Source organism: Carcharodon carcharias, chromosome 1, assembly GCF_017639515.1.
Source record: "Carcharodon carcharias isolate sCarCar2 chromosome 1, sCarCar2.pri, whole genome shotgun sequence".
NCBI classification, from domain to species: Eukaryota; Metazoa; Chordata; class Chondrichthyes; order Lamniformes; family Lamnidae; genus Carcharodon; species Carcharodon carcharias.
In genome coordinates this window covers 67,154,680-67,173,722 of record NC_054467.1, presented here as the reverse complement: position 1 = coordinate 67,173,722, position 19,043 = coordinate 67,154,680, and the positions used below count along the sequence as shown (strand labels likewise).

General features: G+C 43.7%; 1 protein-coding gene across 2 annotated transcripts in view; it reads right to left on the bottom strand.

Moving 5' to 3' along the window:
* dclk2a (doublecortin-like kinase 2a) overlaps positions 1-19,043 on the bottom strand; it is a 670,049-nt gene that overhangs the window by 585,072 nt on the left and 65,934 nt on the right. For both annotated transcript variants that reach the window (XM_041199370.1, XM_041199378.1), the window contains exon 2: positions 3,067-3,398. In XM_041199370.1, the coding sequence (XP_041055304.1) occupies positions 3,067-3,398 (332 nt within the window). The remainder of the gene's footprint in view (positions 1-3,066; positions 3,399-19,043) is intronic.

Below are 19,043 nucleotides of genomic sequence, written 5' to 3'. Positions count from 1 at the left end.
CACCATGGCAGCTGGGGAATTAACATCAGTACTTTAAATAAATCTGCAATAAAAGGCTCGTATCTGTAATGGTGACCAGGAAACAATCAGATTGTTGTAAAAACCCAACGAGTTCACTAATGTCATTTAGGAACAGAAATCTGCTGTCCTTCCCAGTCTGGTATAAATGGCTGGGATTTTCCGGCCCTGCCACAGCAGGTTCCTTCGCAGCGGATGCAGTGAGCCATTAAAATTTCCATTGGCTTCGGCTGGACCAAAAGTTCCTTCCGGTGGGAGGGTCTGGGAAATTCTGCCTTATGTGACTCCAGACCCACAGCGATTTTGTTGACACTTAGGTGCCCTTTGAAATGGTTTAGTAAGCCCTCAGTTGTATCAAAATTGCTCCAAAAAAACTATAATACAGCTCTGAGGCAGTGCCTTCAGTAAACGGATAGCAGCAGTTCCAGAAGGCAGCTCAGCACCACCTTCTCAAGGGCAAAAGATAGGTGATAAATGCTGGTCTTACCAGGGACACCCACATCCCACTTATTGTGATATCCAGACACCCCCTCCACTGTGATTTCCAAAACTCCCCACCATGATCTCCAGACACCCCCTTCACTGTGATCTCCAGAACATATGAAAGAAAGCAGGAAAGTGCTATTCTGGAAGATTGTGGGCCAGGAGGAGCACTGGTCCTTCCCTTTAGCCTCTCAAACATACATGACATACATACATGCCTGTTCCTGTGATCTCCAGATGCCACCTGCCCCCAGCATGATCACCAGAACTCCCCACCATGATTGACTACGCCTTCCCCACCGTGGTCTCCAAAACTCCCTATGATCTTTGACTCCTGCCCCATCGTCATCTGTTACGCACCCTCACCCTGATCTCCTACGCACCCCCCCCACCCTGATCTCCAAACCTCCCCACCCTGATATCCAGACACCCACCTCACCCTGATCTCCAAACTTGCCCACCCTGATCTCCAGAGTCCCACCCACACCGTGATTTCCAAAACTCCCCACCATGATCTCCACCTCCGCACCCCCCAGATTCCAGAACACATTCCCATACACAGTGAGACCAATGTGCCCTTTAAGCTTCATGGCTGCACAGCAACTCAGGCTTTGAGGCCCTCCCTGCCTGCCTGACCTCAGCTGCGACCCCACCAGAATGATGGCCTGGCTTCTGAGAGGATTTTTTAATTTATACGTTACAAAAAGTTGGAGAGAGGTCAGTCACCTCCACCTTGAAGTGCCCTCTCTCTCTATTATCTGGAAAAGCAAACTTCCGCTTCTTCATTGCTAGAGACACTCCAACTGGCCCTTCAGCTTTGAAATCCAGCCCGCCTTCCTTAATTGATGACAAGCCTGCCCTCTAAATTGGCTAATCCAGGAAAAATCATTGCTGCCTGACAGTGCGGGCTCCTGATCCCCTTTGACCCCGATGTTGAGATCCCAAAGTTGCTGGCGAAAATCTCGTACATTGTTTCCGGGGCATGGATCAGACAGCAGCCTTCAATCACCATCCCCCACTGTTTCCAGAACTCCTCTTACTGCTAAGCTCTTACTGGCAACTTATTGAGCTCCTTGTCATTCAGACAATGAACTACAAGTGGTGGGAGACAATGAATAATCACTTGTTGTCCTATGCCAAGTCACTCACCAAATCCAGCATCCCAGCTGTCAGATACTCGAGGACCAGAGCTAAGTAGACTGCGCCCTACTCCCAACACTTTGGTATGGTTTTGACATTGGAATAAGGAGAATAGTTTTTGCACCATAGTACAGTGTACAACTGTTTCTAATACATTGTGTGTGTATATACAATAAAGCAACTACTAAGGGAGTTAACCAAAACTAGTGTTAATCTGACAACTAGTGTAAAAAAACTACCCTTTTTAAATTCCTTAGTTACATCATCCACCATGTATAGTGGCCAAATCATTGGCACACCCACTACAGGCAGTACTGACTGTACCAGGCCTTGAGGTAGTCTGAATATGAATTGGCAGTTGATGGTATAACTCCATCACTGCCTCTGGTGAAATGGAAGCACCAAAGACAGGACTCTTCAGACATCTTCAGGTACCACTGGCACGGTCTGGATACTTAGGACTTGGAGTTTTGCCGAGAGGAACAATTAGCTCGTGAGGTACTTCTGAAGAAAGCGTGAACGGAAAAAATGATTTCCTCATCCAGGTTATGCAGTACAAATGAAATATCCAATAGGAATATTCTCTTCCCAACTTGTTTAACAGCACCTCATATTGAAGCTGTACAGGCCAAGATGTGTGTTTACTTCAAAAACGCAGACCCCAGAAAACTGGCTCACAAATAAAAGCTAACTGAGATACACAAAATGTGCAATAAGGGTTCCTAATCCTCATGCTTTGTGCAGGAGTCTGCCAGAATAGACACTTGGTCTCGCATACACTGTGATTAATAACTCAAGAGAAACCATCACTGTGCAGTTCTTGCATGCACAGCCATCAGGTTCTCATGTGATTGAATGACACATGATTAAGCATTACATGAGTGGTGTCACGTGATCAAATGCCACATAATTAAATGTGACATGATCAAGTCTCCAGGAATATGCCAAATCCAAGCTGGGAGCCCTATATACAATGCAGCCAAGTAGAAAATGCTCAGTAACCAAAACTATCACAATTCTGCATCAATTTAAACTTTGAAGAAATCACGAATTCAGGCTAGGCCCATTCTCTATAGATATGCACCCTTTAAATGAAGGAGGGGCACATTTTTGATGTTGCCTTACCTGACCGCAGGAAATTCTGCATGGAGCCATATTAGAAGAATTTTAATATGCTAATATGGAAGTTTGCAAGCCTGCTTCTGCACAGCAAAATTGCTCATCAGAAAATCAGATGCAGAATAAATACAGCATGTCAGGGTTCTGGCTCATTTGTTGCCCTGCCAGGTTTAGGCAAAATGGTGGTCACATACCAGTCATGGGTATATAAAGCTTAACCATGGCTACTGCACAAATGTGAACATCTGACAATTTTTTCTCTGTAAAGACTGCTTGATCAAGGATTCAGATTAGACAGTTTCCTACCTGCTTTCCATCAAGTGTGTAGAGCCTTCTAACTGCTCCAGAATCTAATTTTATGGCATCTGTAATGTCATTTAACACCTGCTCGAACGAATGAGCTGTCTTCTTGTTCAGAAGAATCCTTACGGCTTTCCGTGGTTTTACACCACTGCGAATAACTGTCACGAGTTTGGGCCTAATGAAATCCTTGGATTCTTTTCCTTCACCTCTTGATGTCAGTGATGACAGAGAGCGGGATGTTCCTGCCTTGATATTGACTGACCAGTTTGGATTGACATTCTTGGCATAGTCTACTTTACGAAATGGCTCATTGGATGCACAAACGTAGCTTTCTCCTGTTTGAAAAAAAAGGACACTCTTTTAAAACATAGATTCACTTTCCTAAAGATCCTATTTTTGATTTTATCCTGACGATATCTATAGTGAAGGCTGCTGCCAACGCGGTGCACGTTTACTCCGTCACATCATTGGAAGTGACAGAATAAGCAGCGGCCAGGACAGAAATAAAGGAAAATTAAATAAGCAATTATATCTTTGGTGAGGAATCTAGGATGTAGCTTTCAGTTCTATTCAAGGTTCATTGCTCTGACCCGTTAACCCGAGCTTCTACACAAGTGTTGCAGGACCTGCTCACTCTGTCCAGCATTTCCTGCTTATAGGTTATTCTTTCTGAATTTTACCCTTTTCACTTTTGCTTGTTTCGTTGTTGGAAAATTACATCAGACAACTGGAGAGCTGACACAAACTAATAAAGAATGTGCAGTAGAAGGTGTGCCATGTTGTGGGTACCTGTTGGACTAGCGTTAGTCTATATATAGAAAGTCTCCGTTGGGACCCGTTTATATTCCGATTTCTTATCTGTATGTCTGCCGTTCCCCACTCATTTCATTGATCATGCCACATCAATTTACAACGGTATTTTACAATTTAAAAATAGTCCCTGACACAACTCAAGTTTAAGGACAAGTTTCCATCAATGGTTTTCTGCGCATGTGCGGACACGTGCGCATGCGCCGACAGGTATCGGTGGGCTTCTTGCATTGGCAGGAGAAAGTGTAATAGATAACCTATATCTTGAGATTTTCACTAAAAAGAAATGCAAGTTAAATCTCCTTTTCCATCCTGAGTTACATAAACTCTTACGTTACTATATCAAGTTATTTATCTGAAGAAAATAAGTAAAATACTTAAACACATGAAGCAGATTTTTGCAAAATACAGTAGTTTTTCTCTTCACAAAGCCTGGGCAATGTGGCTGTGGGGATTGTCACAGGGTATAAGTTACAGATGTTATTTAAAGGTTAAATAAATATACTGTCTCAACTATATAATCACATGTATAACATATACCACATGACTAAACTGCTAACCGTGTACTTGTGAAAGTAGCACGGAGGCCAGCTCAATGGAGTACAGATTCTAAAGAGTACTTAACTCAGGGAATTTATTGTGTGTGGAAATTCGGTGCAAGAGGTGCCGTTCTGGTCTTTCACAAAACAAGGAGTGGTCCAAGAGGAGGGAGTGTGAGAAAGTGAGACGCAAGTGCTAAGGTATCAATTAGGTGAGCAAGTAGGTGATTGATTGGTGAGCTTTATAGCTTTCTTTTCTCTGAACTAGGCAGTAATTTAAACTAGGGCCAGGGAGATAAAAGTACTATATTAAACATATAGCTTAACTGGGCAAATGTCTTATGACTACAAATAATTGCTGAGGACTATTTCAAAACATGAAACTCTAATTAGTTAAATAAAATATATTAGAGATAGGACAGGTGATGTGTTGTAGCCATAACATGTGGGAGCTGGTTGTCACCGGTGTGAACGACAGCAGCCGCATCTGCCGCAAGTGTCTGCATCTTGTGGAGCTTTGTCTCAGAGTTGAGCACAAGCTCTGGACACTGCGAGGGAGGGAGAAAGTTACATGGATATTTTGATTCTGGAGGTAGTGACACTCCTGAGGTTAGGTACTTCAGATTTGGTTCACGGTCAGGGACAGGAGAGTGTGACTACAAGTGAAACAGGTATGGGGATCCAGAATGCAGCACTGGAGAAGGCTCAGCCCTTGCACTTTCCAACAGGTATGAAGTTCTTGAAGCCTGTGTGGATGAGAGCAGGAATTGTGGGGAGGATGAGTAAATTGACCACGGCTTGTTGGTACAGGGGGAAATTCAAATTGGGAGAATAAAAAGGAATGTAATGGTAGTAGGGACATTATAGTTAGGGGGATAGATACTGTTCTCTGTAGCTGAGAGCTTTAGCCCCGAAGGCTGTGTTGTCTGCCAATGCCAGGATTAAGGACATCTCCTTAGGGCTGGAAAGGAAGTTGGAGTGGGAGGGGAAGGATCCAGTTGTTGTGGTCCATGTGGGTACCAATGACAAAGGTAGGACTAAGAAAGACAGACTCTGCTGAGGAATATGGCAGCTAGGGACTAACGTTAAAAAAAACTGAACCACAAAGTTACTAATCTCTGCACTACTACCTGAGCCATGAGCAAATTGGCATAAGGTAAATGATATCAGGAAGCTGAATGCATGGCTCAAAGATTGATGCGGTAGAAATGTGTTTTAATTCATGGGGTACTGGCTCCAGAACTGGGGAAAGAGAAAGCTGTTCCATTGGGACAGGCTTTGTTTGAACCAGTGTCCCGGCAAACTGAATAACTAGGGCTGTAGAGAGAGCTCTAAACTAAATAGTGGAGAAGGGGATTGTTCAGGTTGAGGGAATTTAAAAAGTTAAAGGGAAAGGGTAACAAAACAGGAAATGATAATCCGAGTGTGGCAGGAAAAGACAGAGGGTACATAAGAGTGCACAATCAAATAGGGTTAGGGTACGAAAAAAGGTAAAAAGGCAGTATTAAAGGCTCTTTATCGGAATGTAAATGGCATTCTTAACAAGATAGATGAATTGATTACACAAATACAAATAAATGGGTATGATATGATAGCCAATACAGATAGTTGGTTGTAAGGTGACCATTAGAGAGATGGATACAAGGTGACCACATCTGGGAACTAAATATTCAAGGGTATTTGACATTTCAAAAGAATGGGAAGAAGGGAAAAAAAGGTGAGGTATCTCTGTTAATAAAGGATGAGATCAGCACATGGTGAGAAAAGATCTTGGCTCAGAAGATCAGGATATAGGATCAGTTTGAGTGGAGATAAAAAAAATGCAAAGGAAGGAAGTCACTGGTGGGTGCAATTTATAGGCCCTCCAACTGTAGCTACACTGTAGGACAGAGTAAAAATCAAGAAATAATGATGGTGTGTAAGTAAGGTACTTCAATAATCATGAGTGCTTTTAACTTTAATATAGATTGGACAAATCAATTGGTAAAAGTAGCCTTGAGGATGAGTTCATGGAGTTTCTTGGAAGAGTTTTTTAGAACAATACATGTTGGAACCAACCAGAGAACAGATTGCACATTACCAGGTGTAAAACAATGAGACAGGATTAGTGAATGAATTCATGGGGAAAAAAATCAAGGGAACACTGATCATACCATGGCAGAATTTTACATTCAGCTTGAGGGTGAGAAACATAGGTCTGAAACTAGTGTTGTGAACATAAATCAAGGCAATTACAAGGGTATGATGAGTTGGCTAAAGTAGTTGGAGAAATAGGTTAAAAGGTAAGACGGCAGATAAGAAGTCACAGAGATTTGAGGAGATATTTCATAAATCTCAACAAAGATATATTCCATTGAGTAAAAAAGACTATTCGAGAAGGATGAATGATTCATGGAAAACAAAGGAATTTAAGTATGGTGCCAAATTGAAAGAAAAGATGTACACTGCTGTGAAAATTAAAGTGAGACCAGAAGATTGGGAAAAAGTTTGGAACCAGCAAAGGATGACTAAAAAGATAAAGACGGAGAAATTACAATATGAGAGTAAACTAGCAAAGAATATAAAAACAAACTGTAAGAGCTTCTACAAGTAAATTAAAAGGAAAACAGCAGCTAAAGTAAACATTAGTTCCTTAGAGCATGAGACTGCGGAATTAATAATAGGAAACAATGAAATGGCAGAGAATTTGAATTCATATTTTCTATCTGTCTTCATGATAGAAGACACTAAAAGCATGCCAATAGTAGTAGAAAATTATGGGGAAAAAGAAAAGGATCTTAAAACAATCACTATCATTATAGAAAAAGTACTAGGAAAAGTAATGGGACTAAAGGCTGACAAGTCCCCTGGATCTGATGGCTTGCATCCTAGGGTCTTAAAAAAAGTGGCTGCAGAGACACTAGATGCAGTGGTTGTAATCTTCCAAGATTCCCAGACATCTTCGAGGCTACTGACTTTGACTGGAGATGGCCTTGCAGGATGCTCTCAAGCAGCACTAGGCTTCGAGGGCCTTGAGGGAAGATAGCATGATAGGTAGATAAGGTGGGTAATAAGACATGTGGATTACTTTCCTTTATTAGATACACAGTACAAGGACAGTGGGGTTGTGCCAGAATTATAGAAAACGTGAGTTAGACCCCAGCTGGAGTATTGCTTACAGTTCTGGTCATTGCATTACAGGAAATATGGGATGAGATTCAAGAAAATACTGAGGAGATTTATGAGGATGTTGCCAGGGACGGAGAATTTTAGCTATGAGAAAAGACTGGATAGGCTGGGATCATGTTCTTTGGAACAGAAGAGGCTGAGGGGAGATTTAATTGGGGTGTGCAAAATTGTGAAGGGTCTAGATAAGGTAAACAGGAAGGATCTATTTCCCTTATAGGTCAATACCCAGGGGACATAGATTTAAATAATTGGCAGAAGCATTAGAGGGGAGTTGAGGAGAATTCGTTTCACCAAGAGGGTGGTGGGAGTCTGGAACTCACTACCTGAAAGGCTGGTAGAGGCAAACTCCTTATCGCATTTAAAAAATAACTTGGATAAGCACTTGAAAGCTGTACCCAATGCAGCTAGGGATCAAGAAAGTGGGATTCGACCGGATTGTTCTTTTTTAGCAGGCATAGACACAATGGGTCAAATGGCCTCCTTTTGTGCTGTAAATTTTCTATGTTTCTATGACCTCCATTTGAACTGAACAGCTAGAGATACATAGAGGCTGCAAGCAGTGGGTATAAGGTTTGCATCATCGGTGGGTGTGTGAGGGTGTGGTGGAATATCTGATGGTTTTGCATGAGTCCTGAATAGGGACTGCTGATGAGTGAGTGATGGGGGTATAGTGCACTGAGCACCATGAGAACTTGGTGGTGTAATGAGTATGAAATACCCTTTTGAAGATGCATTCCCTGCCCTTCATCACCCAGCTGAGATCGTTGAACTGCTTGTGGCACTGTTCCCATGTCCGGCATGGATGTTCCTTGCTCCCATGGAAATATGGCTTCTGTCCTCCTGTCGACCTCCATCACAGTACTGAACCTCGGAGCCATCTCTCTTCCCTCATACTCAATGTAGTCAGCTTCTGCTTGCAGCCAGTTGCAGTACCAGCAGTCAGCAGCAATTTCCTTCTACTGGGTGAAGCTTCCCTGTGAAAGCTGCATGCTGCCTTTAAGAGGAGCCAACTGGAACAAATGCCCGCCACACATGCTGTTGGGCCCCTTGTTGAGCATTCAGCCATCCAGCATGCTCAGCTGGAAGTTCAATAAGGCAAATGAGGAGGCTGCTTGGGTGAGGTCAGCCAGGGGAAAATTACTTGAAGCAGGTTTCCCTGAGCCCGACCTCAAGACTTTTCAGTGAGGAAAAGTCTTCAACAAATTTTAGTTACCTAGTTATTCCTACAAATGGCTTCTTAGTTATTTATTCTGCTAGTAGTTCATTATCACTGGATGAGAGAGGAATGGCTGGGGCTTGGAACCAGCAAATCCTGGTATGTGCTTTGCAGGGCCTGTCTAGTTGTCACGCATAAGAAAATTACTTGAAGTTGTAAGCACATTTGTAGAGAGTGACATTAATGTGTTCTGGGAGTTTATTCACAAAGTGTTTATGCAAAGTGACAGTGTATTCTGAGAGCTGTATTCTCCTTTCTGATTGGCCCTCATTGTTCAGTTGACAGATTAATAGCTGTGAGCTCAATCTGCAGATGATATAGGGTATAGCAAATAATGTGGAAGACAGCAGGAAGACATAAACAGGCTCGTGGAGTGGGTGGATGATTGACAAATGAAATTTAGTATGGCAAAAGGGCAGGTGGACCATACTGGAAGAAGATAAAAGAGGTGCCTATGGAAGATAAACTAAATAGAGCTGAGAGGAAAAAGAGAGGGAAATAAAGATATATAAATGGCTAAATCACTAAAGATAGTGGACCAGGGCCATAACGAGACAAACAACATATTAAAATTCATTTCTAGATGAATAGAGTGTAAAAACAGGGGGTTAATGTTAAATTTATATGGGACCTTGGCCTGACAATGCTTGAAGTAAGCCCTTTCATCATTCTGCCCAAAGGTTGTTGACCTGAAACATTAGTTCTGTTTCACTCTCCAGAGATGTTGCTTGATCTTCTGAGTAATTCCAGCATTTTGTTTTTAATTTCAGATTTCCAGCTTCTGCAATATGTATTGTATCAGCTTTTTAGGAGTTGTGGAAGCTTTTATGGGATAAAAACAAAAAAATGCTTGAGGTCATGGGCAGAACCTTGTTGCGCTCTGAGAGCGGGCAGCAAGGTGGGCAGGGGAACTGAATTGAGCGAGAGGCCAAAAATCAGCTTCCTGACGGCGAGATGAGCTTTTGCAATTAAGATCAGGGATGTTTGAAGGCATCTGCATGTCGTGAATGCTCACTAAAAGGCCAGCTCACCACAATTAAGTTTGCCTTCCCAATTAAGTTATCAGCGAGTGAGTAATGCCTTCAGGTTTAGAACTGCACATATGTGGCATGCAGCAGGTGAGGTAGTCAACTTGATGGGGTTGGAGCAAATAGCCACTGTTTTTTCCCTCTGTGGGTGAGTGTTGTTCAATGAGGTGATGATCAGGTGTTGGCAGTCGAACAGGTACAATGAAGCTGGCTGAGGGAGGGAGTCCGGGGCAGGGATGGAGTCACGGAGGGAAGGTGAGGTTACAGGGACATGGGAGGAAGAGAAGAGAAGGAAGGAAGTGCCTTGCATCTGGGTGTGAGGGCCCTCTGTATGGGTTGGGTGGTGGTGGGGGGAAGGTGGTTTCTGGGCAGGGAAGGTGGGAGAGAAATGGTCCTAAAGGTCTGTCTATGGTGGGCTCCTGGAGATTGAACTGAGTGTAGTGGATGGAGGGAACAGTCATAGTGAGAGGGGATAGTGGGATATGTTATGGTGTCAGGTCCAGGGTTGTGGTTGAGTAGTGGATAGTCTCGTGGCGGGAGGGGATCGGAAAAACGGACAAAATAAGTGGCTTGGATAACAGGAGGGGCCAGGGTGGGCATGGGGATGGTAATGGATCTAGACTCAGAGGAGGGAGAAGGCATGTGAAGGGTGATGGTCATAGGCTTAGGTGTAATGGGGGGAGGTTCAAGGGTGACAGAGGGTCGATGAATGGTTATATTGGATGGGTCAAGGGTGATGGGATGAAGTTGGTTTGTGACGGGGAGGATAGAAGGTGGTGCAGCGTGTTTGGAAAGCTACACATACTATTTTCTCAAGGCTCTTCTTCACAACACAGTTGCTCAGTATGTGTGAATCCTCGAAGTGAGGAGGATCTTTTCAGGTGGGTGGAGTTCAAGGTCAGCACAATTGGCCAACTGTCACGAACCTACCATATTTTTCATAATGTTATTGTGGGTTATTGAAAGGTAGGCTTATCTGTGTGTGTGTGTGTGTGTGTGGTTGATTGACTTGAATTAGATAAAAATAAAAAAACTGCGGATGCTGGAAATCAAAAACAAAAACGGAATTACCTGGTAAAACTCAGCAGGTCTGGCAGCATCAGCGGAGAATAAAAGAGTTGACGTTTCGAGTCCTCATGATCATTCAGCAGAACTGAATAATATCAGGAGAGGGGTAAAATATAAGCTGGTTCAAGGTGGGGGGGAGAAGTGGAGTTGGCGGGGGCGGGGGGTTTGTAAGGACAAGCAAGCATTGATAGGAGCAGATAATCAAAAGATGTCACAGACAAAAGAACAAAGAGGTGTTGAAGGTGGTGATATTATCTAAACGAATCTGCTAATTAAGAATGGATGGCAGGACACACAAGGTGTCACCCCACCCCCACTAGAGCTGTACCTTGGGTGTCCTGCCATCCATTCTTAATTAGCACATTCGTTTAGATAATATCACCACCTTCAACACCTCTTTGTTCTTTTGTCTGTGACATCGTTTGATTATCTGCTCCTATCACTGATTGCTTGTCCCTACAACACCCCCCCCACTTCTTCTCCCCCCTCCACCCCTTTGAACCAGCTTATATTTCACCCCTCTCCTGATATTACTCAGTTCTGCTGAAGGGTTATGAGGACTCGAAACATCAACTCTTTCCTTCTCTGCCGATACTGCCAGACCTGCTGAGTTTTTCCAGGTAATTCTGACTTGAATTAGAGTTTGATAGACTGCCAGGTTGAAATTATCTTAAGAGTTGGGTGTAAAAGGAGTATTTGAAATGCTAATGAGTGAGCTAGGGTAAAATCAGTAGATAGGGTGTGAATAAAATTTGCATTTTAAGATAAGTGGAGAGGTGTTTGGTTTTCAAAGAAACATAACAAAGTTTTACAGCTGACAGGAGAAGTAGTGCAAGGTTATTATGTTTATTATTCCCAAAACCAAAAGGTCATATTGACAATGTGAAATAGGTTTATATTATGGGAAAAGTAAATTCCAAAGACATATGGGAACGATACAGATTAAAGAGGAAGAAATATATTTAAAGAAGGATGGAAGGTTGTATCAGGGGTGATCGTGTAAGATCTAAAAGATACACTGTGTGAAACAGACTTGGGGAAACAGCCTCTAGCCACTTTACAAAAGTCTGTTGTTCCAGTATCCAAAGTTGTGTTGAAAGCCTTTAGAATACTACTTTTCGAGTGGGTGTTTGTGGTAACCTTGCTGGATGCCTCTCTAAATTTAAAATCTATTTTTGACTGTTGCCTTAAAGGGGGTGTGTAGTTGGGAGTCAGGTCAATTAGGAATTTTGGGATTTGTTATAATATTAAGTAATGGTGTAACTATAATCTTGTTACGTGTTGTAATTCTTTGCTTTTGTTAATACATGTTCTAATTTAATTTTTTAAATCTCTAAAGATGTTATTGGACTCATTACTTCTGAAATCAGTGTACAAACCTTCTCATAATAAATACAAATTGCAAAACCGTTGTGATAGTGTGGCCAAGTTTCCCTTGTGGATTTGGTCAGCCTGGCGAATACAACCTGCTGTATCATAACACGACTAAAGGGACACCCTGACTCATGAGTCTCATAACATCGATATCCCAGCAAGGTCAGAAGCTGCACTGAGGTCTGCGCTGAAGGGCAACTCAAGTTGACCAAGGTTGGGTGGGGGTGGCATGGGTCGGGGAATGGAGGGAGGTATGAAGGGTTAGTGGGGGGGTTGACAACAGTGTGCTGGTTTAGAACCTCGAAGGTCCCAGGTAGATGCTCTCATGGCTGACACTGAGGTGAGCAGTACATCTATGACAGCAAGGCAACGGGCTCTCGAATATGTCTCAAGGGTGATGGAGGAATGCCCAACAGTTTTTGAGGGAAAGTGCATGGACATAGCTTTCATTACTCCCATCAATTCTTCAGTCTCCACGCACATGGATGTATGAACAATCGGGGAACGCATCGGTGATCCACCAGGATGCGCTTCATCATGGTGAAGGGGTAGACTGATGCTAGTTACTTGGCTTCCCATTGGCTGAAATGAACAGGACCAGAGGGACGGCTTCAAATAATATGCTGACTAGATGGATCACTGCAGTTTGTTCACCGGTCACCTCAGGCATAGATGATGCTGGATCAAGGCAGCCCTGCACTTCTGCCAGCTATGACCCAGTTGAGGAGGAAGCGGCGGGGGTGTCAACTATGTGCCCAACGCGCTGCGAGATTCACCATGCTCCTTGCAAGTGCATACCTAATGAGCTGACCAGTGCGAGATTGCGCATGGCCAGCTGTCCCACCTCCGAGCAGAAATCACTCTCACTTCTGCTTCATTCGAACTAGGAAAAGTTAGAAATGTAATAGGTTTTAAGAAGTGAAAGGGGGGAGGGTGACAAACAAACAAAAAGGACTCATGAGGACTCGAAACATCAACTCTTTTCTTCTCCGCCGATGCTGCTAGACCTGCTGAGTTTTTCCAGGTAATTCTGTTTTTGTTTTGGATTTCCAGCATCCGCAGTTTTTTGTTTTTAAACAAAAATGAAAGTCTGTGATAGGGTGGAAGACAGGCAAAATTAAATGACAGAAATGTTTGTGTGCAAGGCTGAAGGGAGTGGTAATGGCACAAAAAGAAGCAAAAGATGTGTCTAGAGGAGGAGTGAATGGCAGAATGATGAACAGATGCCATCAGAAAGCAAAAATAAGAGTAAAACTGAAAACTGCAAACGAGGAAAACAAAACGGGAGCAGATGTTATTGTCTGAAAATGTTGAACTTCATTTTGAGTCCAGAAGGCTGTAAAATGCCTAATTGGAAGATGAGGTGCTGTTCCTAAAGCTTATGTTGAGCTTCATTGAAACACTGCTTAAGACTGAGGATAAAGATGTCAGTGTGAGTGCAAAGTGGAGAATTAAAATGACTAGAAGCTTGGGATTTTGCTTGAGGATTGAAGGGAGATGTTCCACGAAGCTGTAACCCAATCTTCATTTTGTCTCCCAAGTGCAGACCGCATTGTAAACTGCAGTTTCAGTATAAATTAAATGAAATGCACGTAAATCACGGTTTCACCTGGAAGGAAAGTTTGGGGCCTTAGATGGTGAGGAAAGAGAAGGTAAAATGATAATTGTTGCATCTTTTGCGCTTGTTTGGAAAGCTAATGTGGGAAGGGGTGGAGATATTGGGGGTGATTGAGGATTGGACAAAGGTACCGGGTAGAGAATGGTTCCTTTGGAATGTTGAAAGAGGAAGGGAGGGGAAGATGTGTTTGGTGTCACCCTGTACTTGGCAGGAATGGCAGATGATAATCCTGTCCACAATCTATAAGGCACAAGCCAGGAGTGTGATGGAATACTCTCCCCTTGCCTGGATGAGTGCAGCTCCAACAACACTCAAGAAGCTTGACACCACCCAGGATAAAGCAGCCAGCTTGATTGGCATCCCATCCACAAACATACTCCCTCTACCACCGATGCACAGTGGCACCAGTGCGTACCTTCTACAAGGTGCACAGCAGAAACACATCGAAGCTCCTTATGTTAGGAAATAGAGATGGTTTAAGCAAGTTATATTGGTATTTGTGGGTGTTAGGAATGAGTTTTAGCTTTAATGTTTAAGTTTGATTTGTATTTCTATATCTGTGTTAAGAAAAGGTCAAGTTGAGTTTTAGTTTCACTTAAAAGTGCCTACATTTCTAATGAGTTTTACAACTCTAAGAGAAGTTAAACAGACGCAAGAGTAGAAAACTGGGCTGTTGCCTAGCAACAGGGGTCCAGAGAGGCAGGTTCTGTTAAGTGAAGTTAAGACTGAGGGGCAAAGAAAGGCTCCCAGCTTAAAGCTCCAAGCTGCAGGAAGCAGAGTCAAAGCGATATAAAGGCTTGTGAGAAGTCAGAAGGTCCAAAGAGGCAAATGAAGGTCTGTAACTCTTTGCTATGGGCATGTGAAACAGTGGTGTACTGTTGAAGCAGACAAAGCCCACATCCCTTGAATGAATAAAAAAAAAGAATATGGAGGCTGTTGGAATGGAAGGTGAGGACAAGGGGACCCTACCACAGTTCTAGGTGCCTGCATAAGGAGTGAGAGAAGAATTGCAGGAAAGGCGACAGACACAGTCGAGAGCCCTATCAACTGCTGTAGGGAGAATCCTCAGTTGAGGAAAAAGGAAGACATATCAGGAGCACTGGTATGGACATTTACATCATCAAAACAGATGTGACGGTGACAGAGAAACTGGAAGAATGGAATATGAAGTCCCCTTACAGGAAGCAAGGTGTGAGGAGGTACAATCGAGGAAGCTGTGGGAATCAGTGAGCTTACAGTGAATATTTGTTGATAGCCTATCCTCAGAAATGGAGACAGAGAAATCAAGGAAGGGCAAAGTTGGAGATGGTCCATTTGAAGGTGAGAGAAAAATGGAAATTGGAAGTTAAGTTGATTAAATTTTTCAGTTCTAGGCGAGAACAGGAAACAGCATTGATACAATCATCAATGTACCAGAAAACTAGTTGAGGGAGGGTCCTGAGTAGGACTAGAACATGGAATGTTCTGCAAAAAGGGAGGCATTGCTGGGACCCATGAGGGTATCCATGGTAACACCTTTTATTTGGAGGAACTGCTTTGTGTTAAAGGAGAAGTTGGTCAATGTGAGAACAAGTTCAAATAGGCAGAGGAGGGTGGTGGTGGATGGAGACTGGTTGGGTCTATGTTAAAGGAAGAAGCATGGAGCCCTAAGACCTTCCTGGTGAAGGATGGATGTGCTTCCAATTTCCATCTCTGCTGCATTTGTTCTGATGATGAAACCTTCCATCCCAGCGCTTATGTGTCTTCCTTTTTTCTCTCAACTGAGCAACCCCCATCATAGTTGGCAGAGCCTTTGAATGTGTCCGTTCTATTCCAATACTTCTGGTCTCGCCCCCTTCCCCTCCCTCCCCAAATCATGATAGGGTTCCCCGTGTCCTCACTTTCCACCCTACCAGCCTTCATATTCAACAGATCATCCTCTGCTATTTCTGCCAACTCCAGTGTGACACTACCACCAAACTCATCTTCCCTCCCTTCTATTTCAGCATTCCAAAGAGGCCGTTCTCTCCACCATACTCTGGTTCACTCCTTTATCACCCCCAACAACCCATCCCCCTCCCATGGTAGCTTTCCATGCAAGTGCAGGAGATGCAACGCTGCCCTTTCACCTCCACTTTCCTCAATGACCATGGCCCCTTCAGGTGAAATAGCAATTTGAGTGTACCTCATTCAATTTATTATACTATACTTGCTGCTCACAATGTGGTTTGTTCTTCACTGGGGAGACCAGATGCAGACTTTGTGGAACACTACCATTCAGTCCCCTAAGTTTCTGGTGACTTGTGCTTTTAATTTTCCACCTTGCACCACCAACCCCGTTGTCACATAATTGCTCCTGTCTTCCATCCTATCACAGACCTTCCACTTTGTTCTTTTCAGCATTTTCTGTTTTCATATTAGATTCTCAGCATCTACAGTGCTTTGCTTTTTGATTCAGCTTTTTATGGGGTTGTGTCAGCTTTTACAAAGTTGTTGGTCAACTGATGCCTGTTTTCTAGCTTGGCTTCTAGCCTGCCTTCACAAATTGAGGCCGTTCTTTTTAGAACTTAGAAAAATGAATCAACCAGCAATCCCAGAAAATAATACAAATGATGCCCTCCTTGGCTCCCATTTTTTAACATCTGTTAGTCCTTTTACATTTAAGCTTGATATCCACCTTTTTATTATTTCATATTGAATTATTGAAAATCTGGTCCCTCAAAGATGTCCTGTTTCTGCGACTTACTCAAGATGTAGGAGTCGTGGCAGCTTCCCAGTTACCTTGCACAAACTTGCATGATGTGTTTCTAATGGTTGCAGACCAGCTGCACATTGAGTGAGTAGAAGCCTTTCCTGTTGATGTATTACATTGCCTGTTGCCAGGGAGCTCTTATAGCCACATGAGTACAGTCAATGGCACCCTGCAGCCGTGGGAATCCAGACATAGCAACAAAACCCAGTGCTCGAGCTGCCTAGCTAGATTGATCTCTAGCAAAGCACACATAATTGTGGGCCTTGGCAAACAGTGTGTCCATCACGTCCTTCATGCACTTGTGGATGGAAACTTGACTCTGCAGAGGTCCCCAATGGAGCCCTGGAAAGAACCACTCATGTAGAAGTTGAGTGGTGATGACTTGCAGAGCTACTAGCAAAGAGTGTCCTGCCAGTCTCCACGGCGTCAATTCATGGAGAATGTGGCAGGTGTGAGCCACCAGATCCTTGGACATGGGAGGAATCGACAGCACTGTTTCTCACTCATCTGCAGATAAGAGACGCATCTTCTGTACACCCTGGGTCTTGAGAAGTGATTATGGCAGCCTTTCTGCGAGCCTCATCCCCTGGGTCCGGAGGGAGTCCTGCTGCCCCTTGCTCATCAGGGTGAAGCTCCTCCCTTTGTCAAGCCTGGCATCGCCATAGCACTCTTCACCTTTCTTCCTGTCTGTATGCGATGATGTAGGCAACATTAAATGGACCCTCCATCTTCCTGAGGGTTTCCTGTCTGCATGAACATTAAAAGAAAGACAGACTGAGCATCAGCCTCCAAAGGTTCCCTTTTTGTCGGTGTGGGTTCTAAGGGCTTGGTTACAGTCGATACAATCATGGCCATCGCAATGACCGCCCTCAGAGTCACAGTATGCTTGCCCCCCCATCCCCAGCCTCATTTCAATAGATCTACTACTACGAGATGGACTTTGCCTGGCAAATGTCCTGCATTTATTTGACATGATAAATTACTCACTCAGTGGACTCTATAACAACATCCTTTGGAATTCACATCAGGGCACATGATCTGTGAAGGGATGAGATTCTTTTTGGGCGGCCTGGGAGTTCTCATCTCTGAACCTGGCAGCTACAAGGCTCTGAGGTGGGCTTTCCAAAAGGCTTCTCCTGTTGTTCGGGTGTCCACTTGTTTTGGAGTCATTATCACACTGGAGAATTATCACGATTGGTACAATGGGTTATTGCAGAGAGATCAATGATTGGAACGGATTGTAATTAATCTCGCATGAATGCGCTATTACATTGAAGGCTCCAGATTGCCTTTAGTTATTGAGATGTTCCTAACATCAGTCAGCTGTTCATTCTTCCTCATGTGGTAATAAGGATTCCAGCTGGGTGCACCTTAAACTGGCCCCCCCAACGTTGTGATCCATTCCTTCCAGAAGCCCTAACATGCCTCCCCAGCAGTTTTTTTTTCTCAGTTTCACTTTCTGCTGCGCCTTGCTGGAACTTGGTTCCAGATGGTGGTCCTTAAGTTTTATTACCAGACCAGCTTTGACCTTCCCTGTGCGACTGTGGAAATCCCTCCCATCATCCTGGAGGAGCATAACGTTCATGTTTCCCTCCCTCCTATTACTCTCAGTCTTCCCCCCACTGTAATCCTTGATCCCATTGTAATTGTGGTTGATATCTCTGTGTTACTCCTGGGTCATTTGAGGTGGATCTGCCTATGCCCCACATAGACCTTACCCCTCCCCATCATTACAACCTACTCCTGTCATACCACTGGTCTGGTATATAGAGCCTTGCCTCTGTAACCACACCCCCCGACCTGAGAGCCAAGTGATCTGCCTGCGAAGCTGGTGCAGAATCCGAGGTGCCGTGAGCGCTGCACAATACCAGGTAGGTGAACAAACCTCCAAGTTATGAGTGAAGTGCAGGTCTCCAGATCCACATCGCTTGTATGTATTTATGAATCACGCCAGCCTAATTAGATGGCAGCCTAGCCTTTTGATCCAGCGAGGGGGGATGTGATTCTGGCAAGCTGCCTTGATAATGAGCATTCATGGTATTCTAATATATTCAAATGGTGTTCCCGACATGAAGCAGCAGGAAAAATGCACCGTCATTAAGGGCAGGAGCGACGACCACAACCTGTTTTTATGCTGGCGAGAAATTGACTTTTTTGCTTCAGCCAAATTTTCCCCTCCCGCTTGCCATTGCACCCAACATGGGCGGGACCAGAAAATCCCGGCCATAGAGTGTTGCGGTCATGTCATATGCCCTTAAAGCATATTGGGAGATGGATACATTACTTTTAAAATTCAATATGAAATATGAACACTGTACCTTCACAGAATGGGCTCCAGAAAGTCAGGTGATTAATTTTATGGATTCTGTACAGACATGTCTAAACATATCTCTGGGAAGTCACTTGAAATGTAAATGGTTTTGACAGG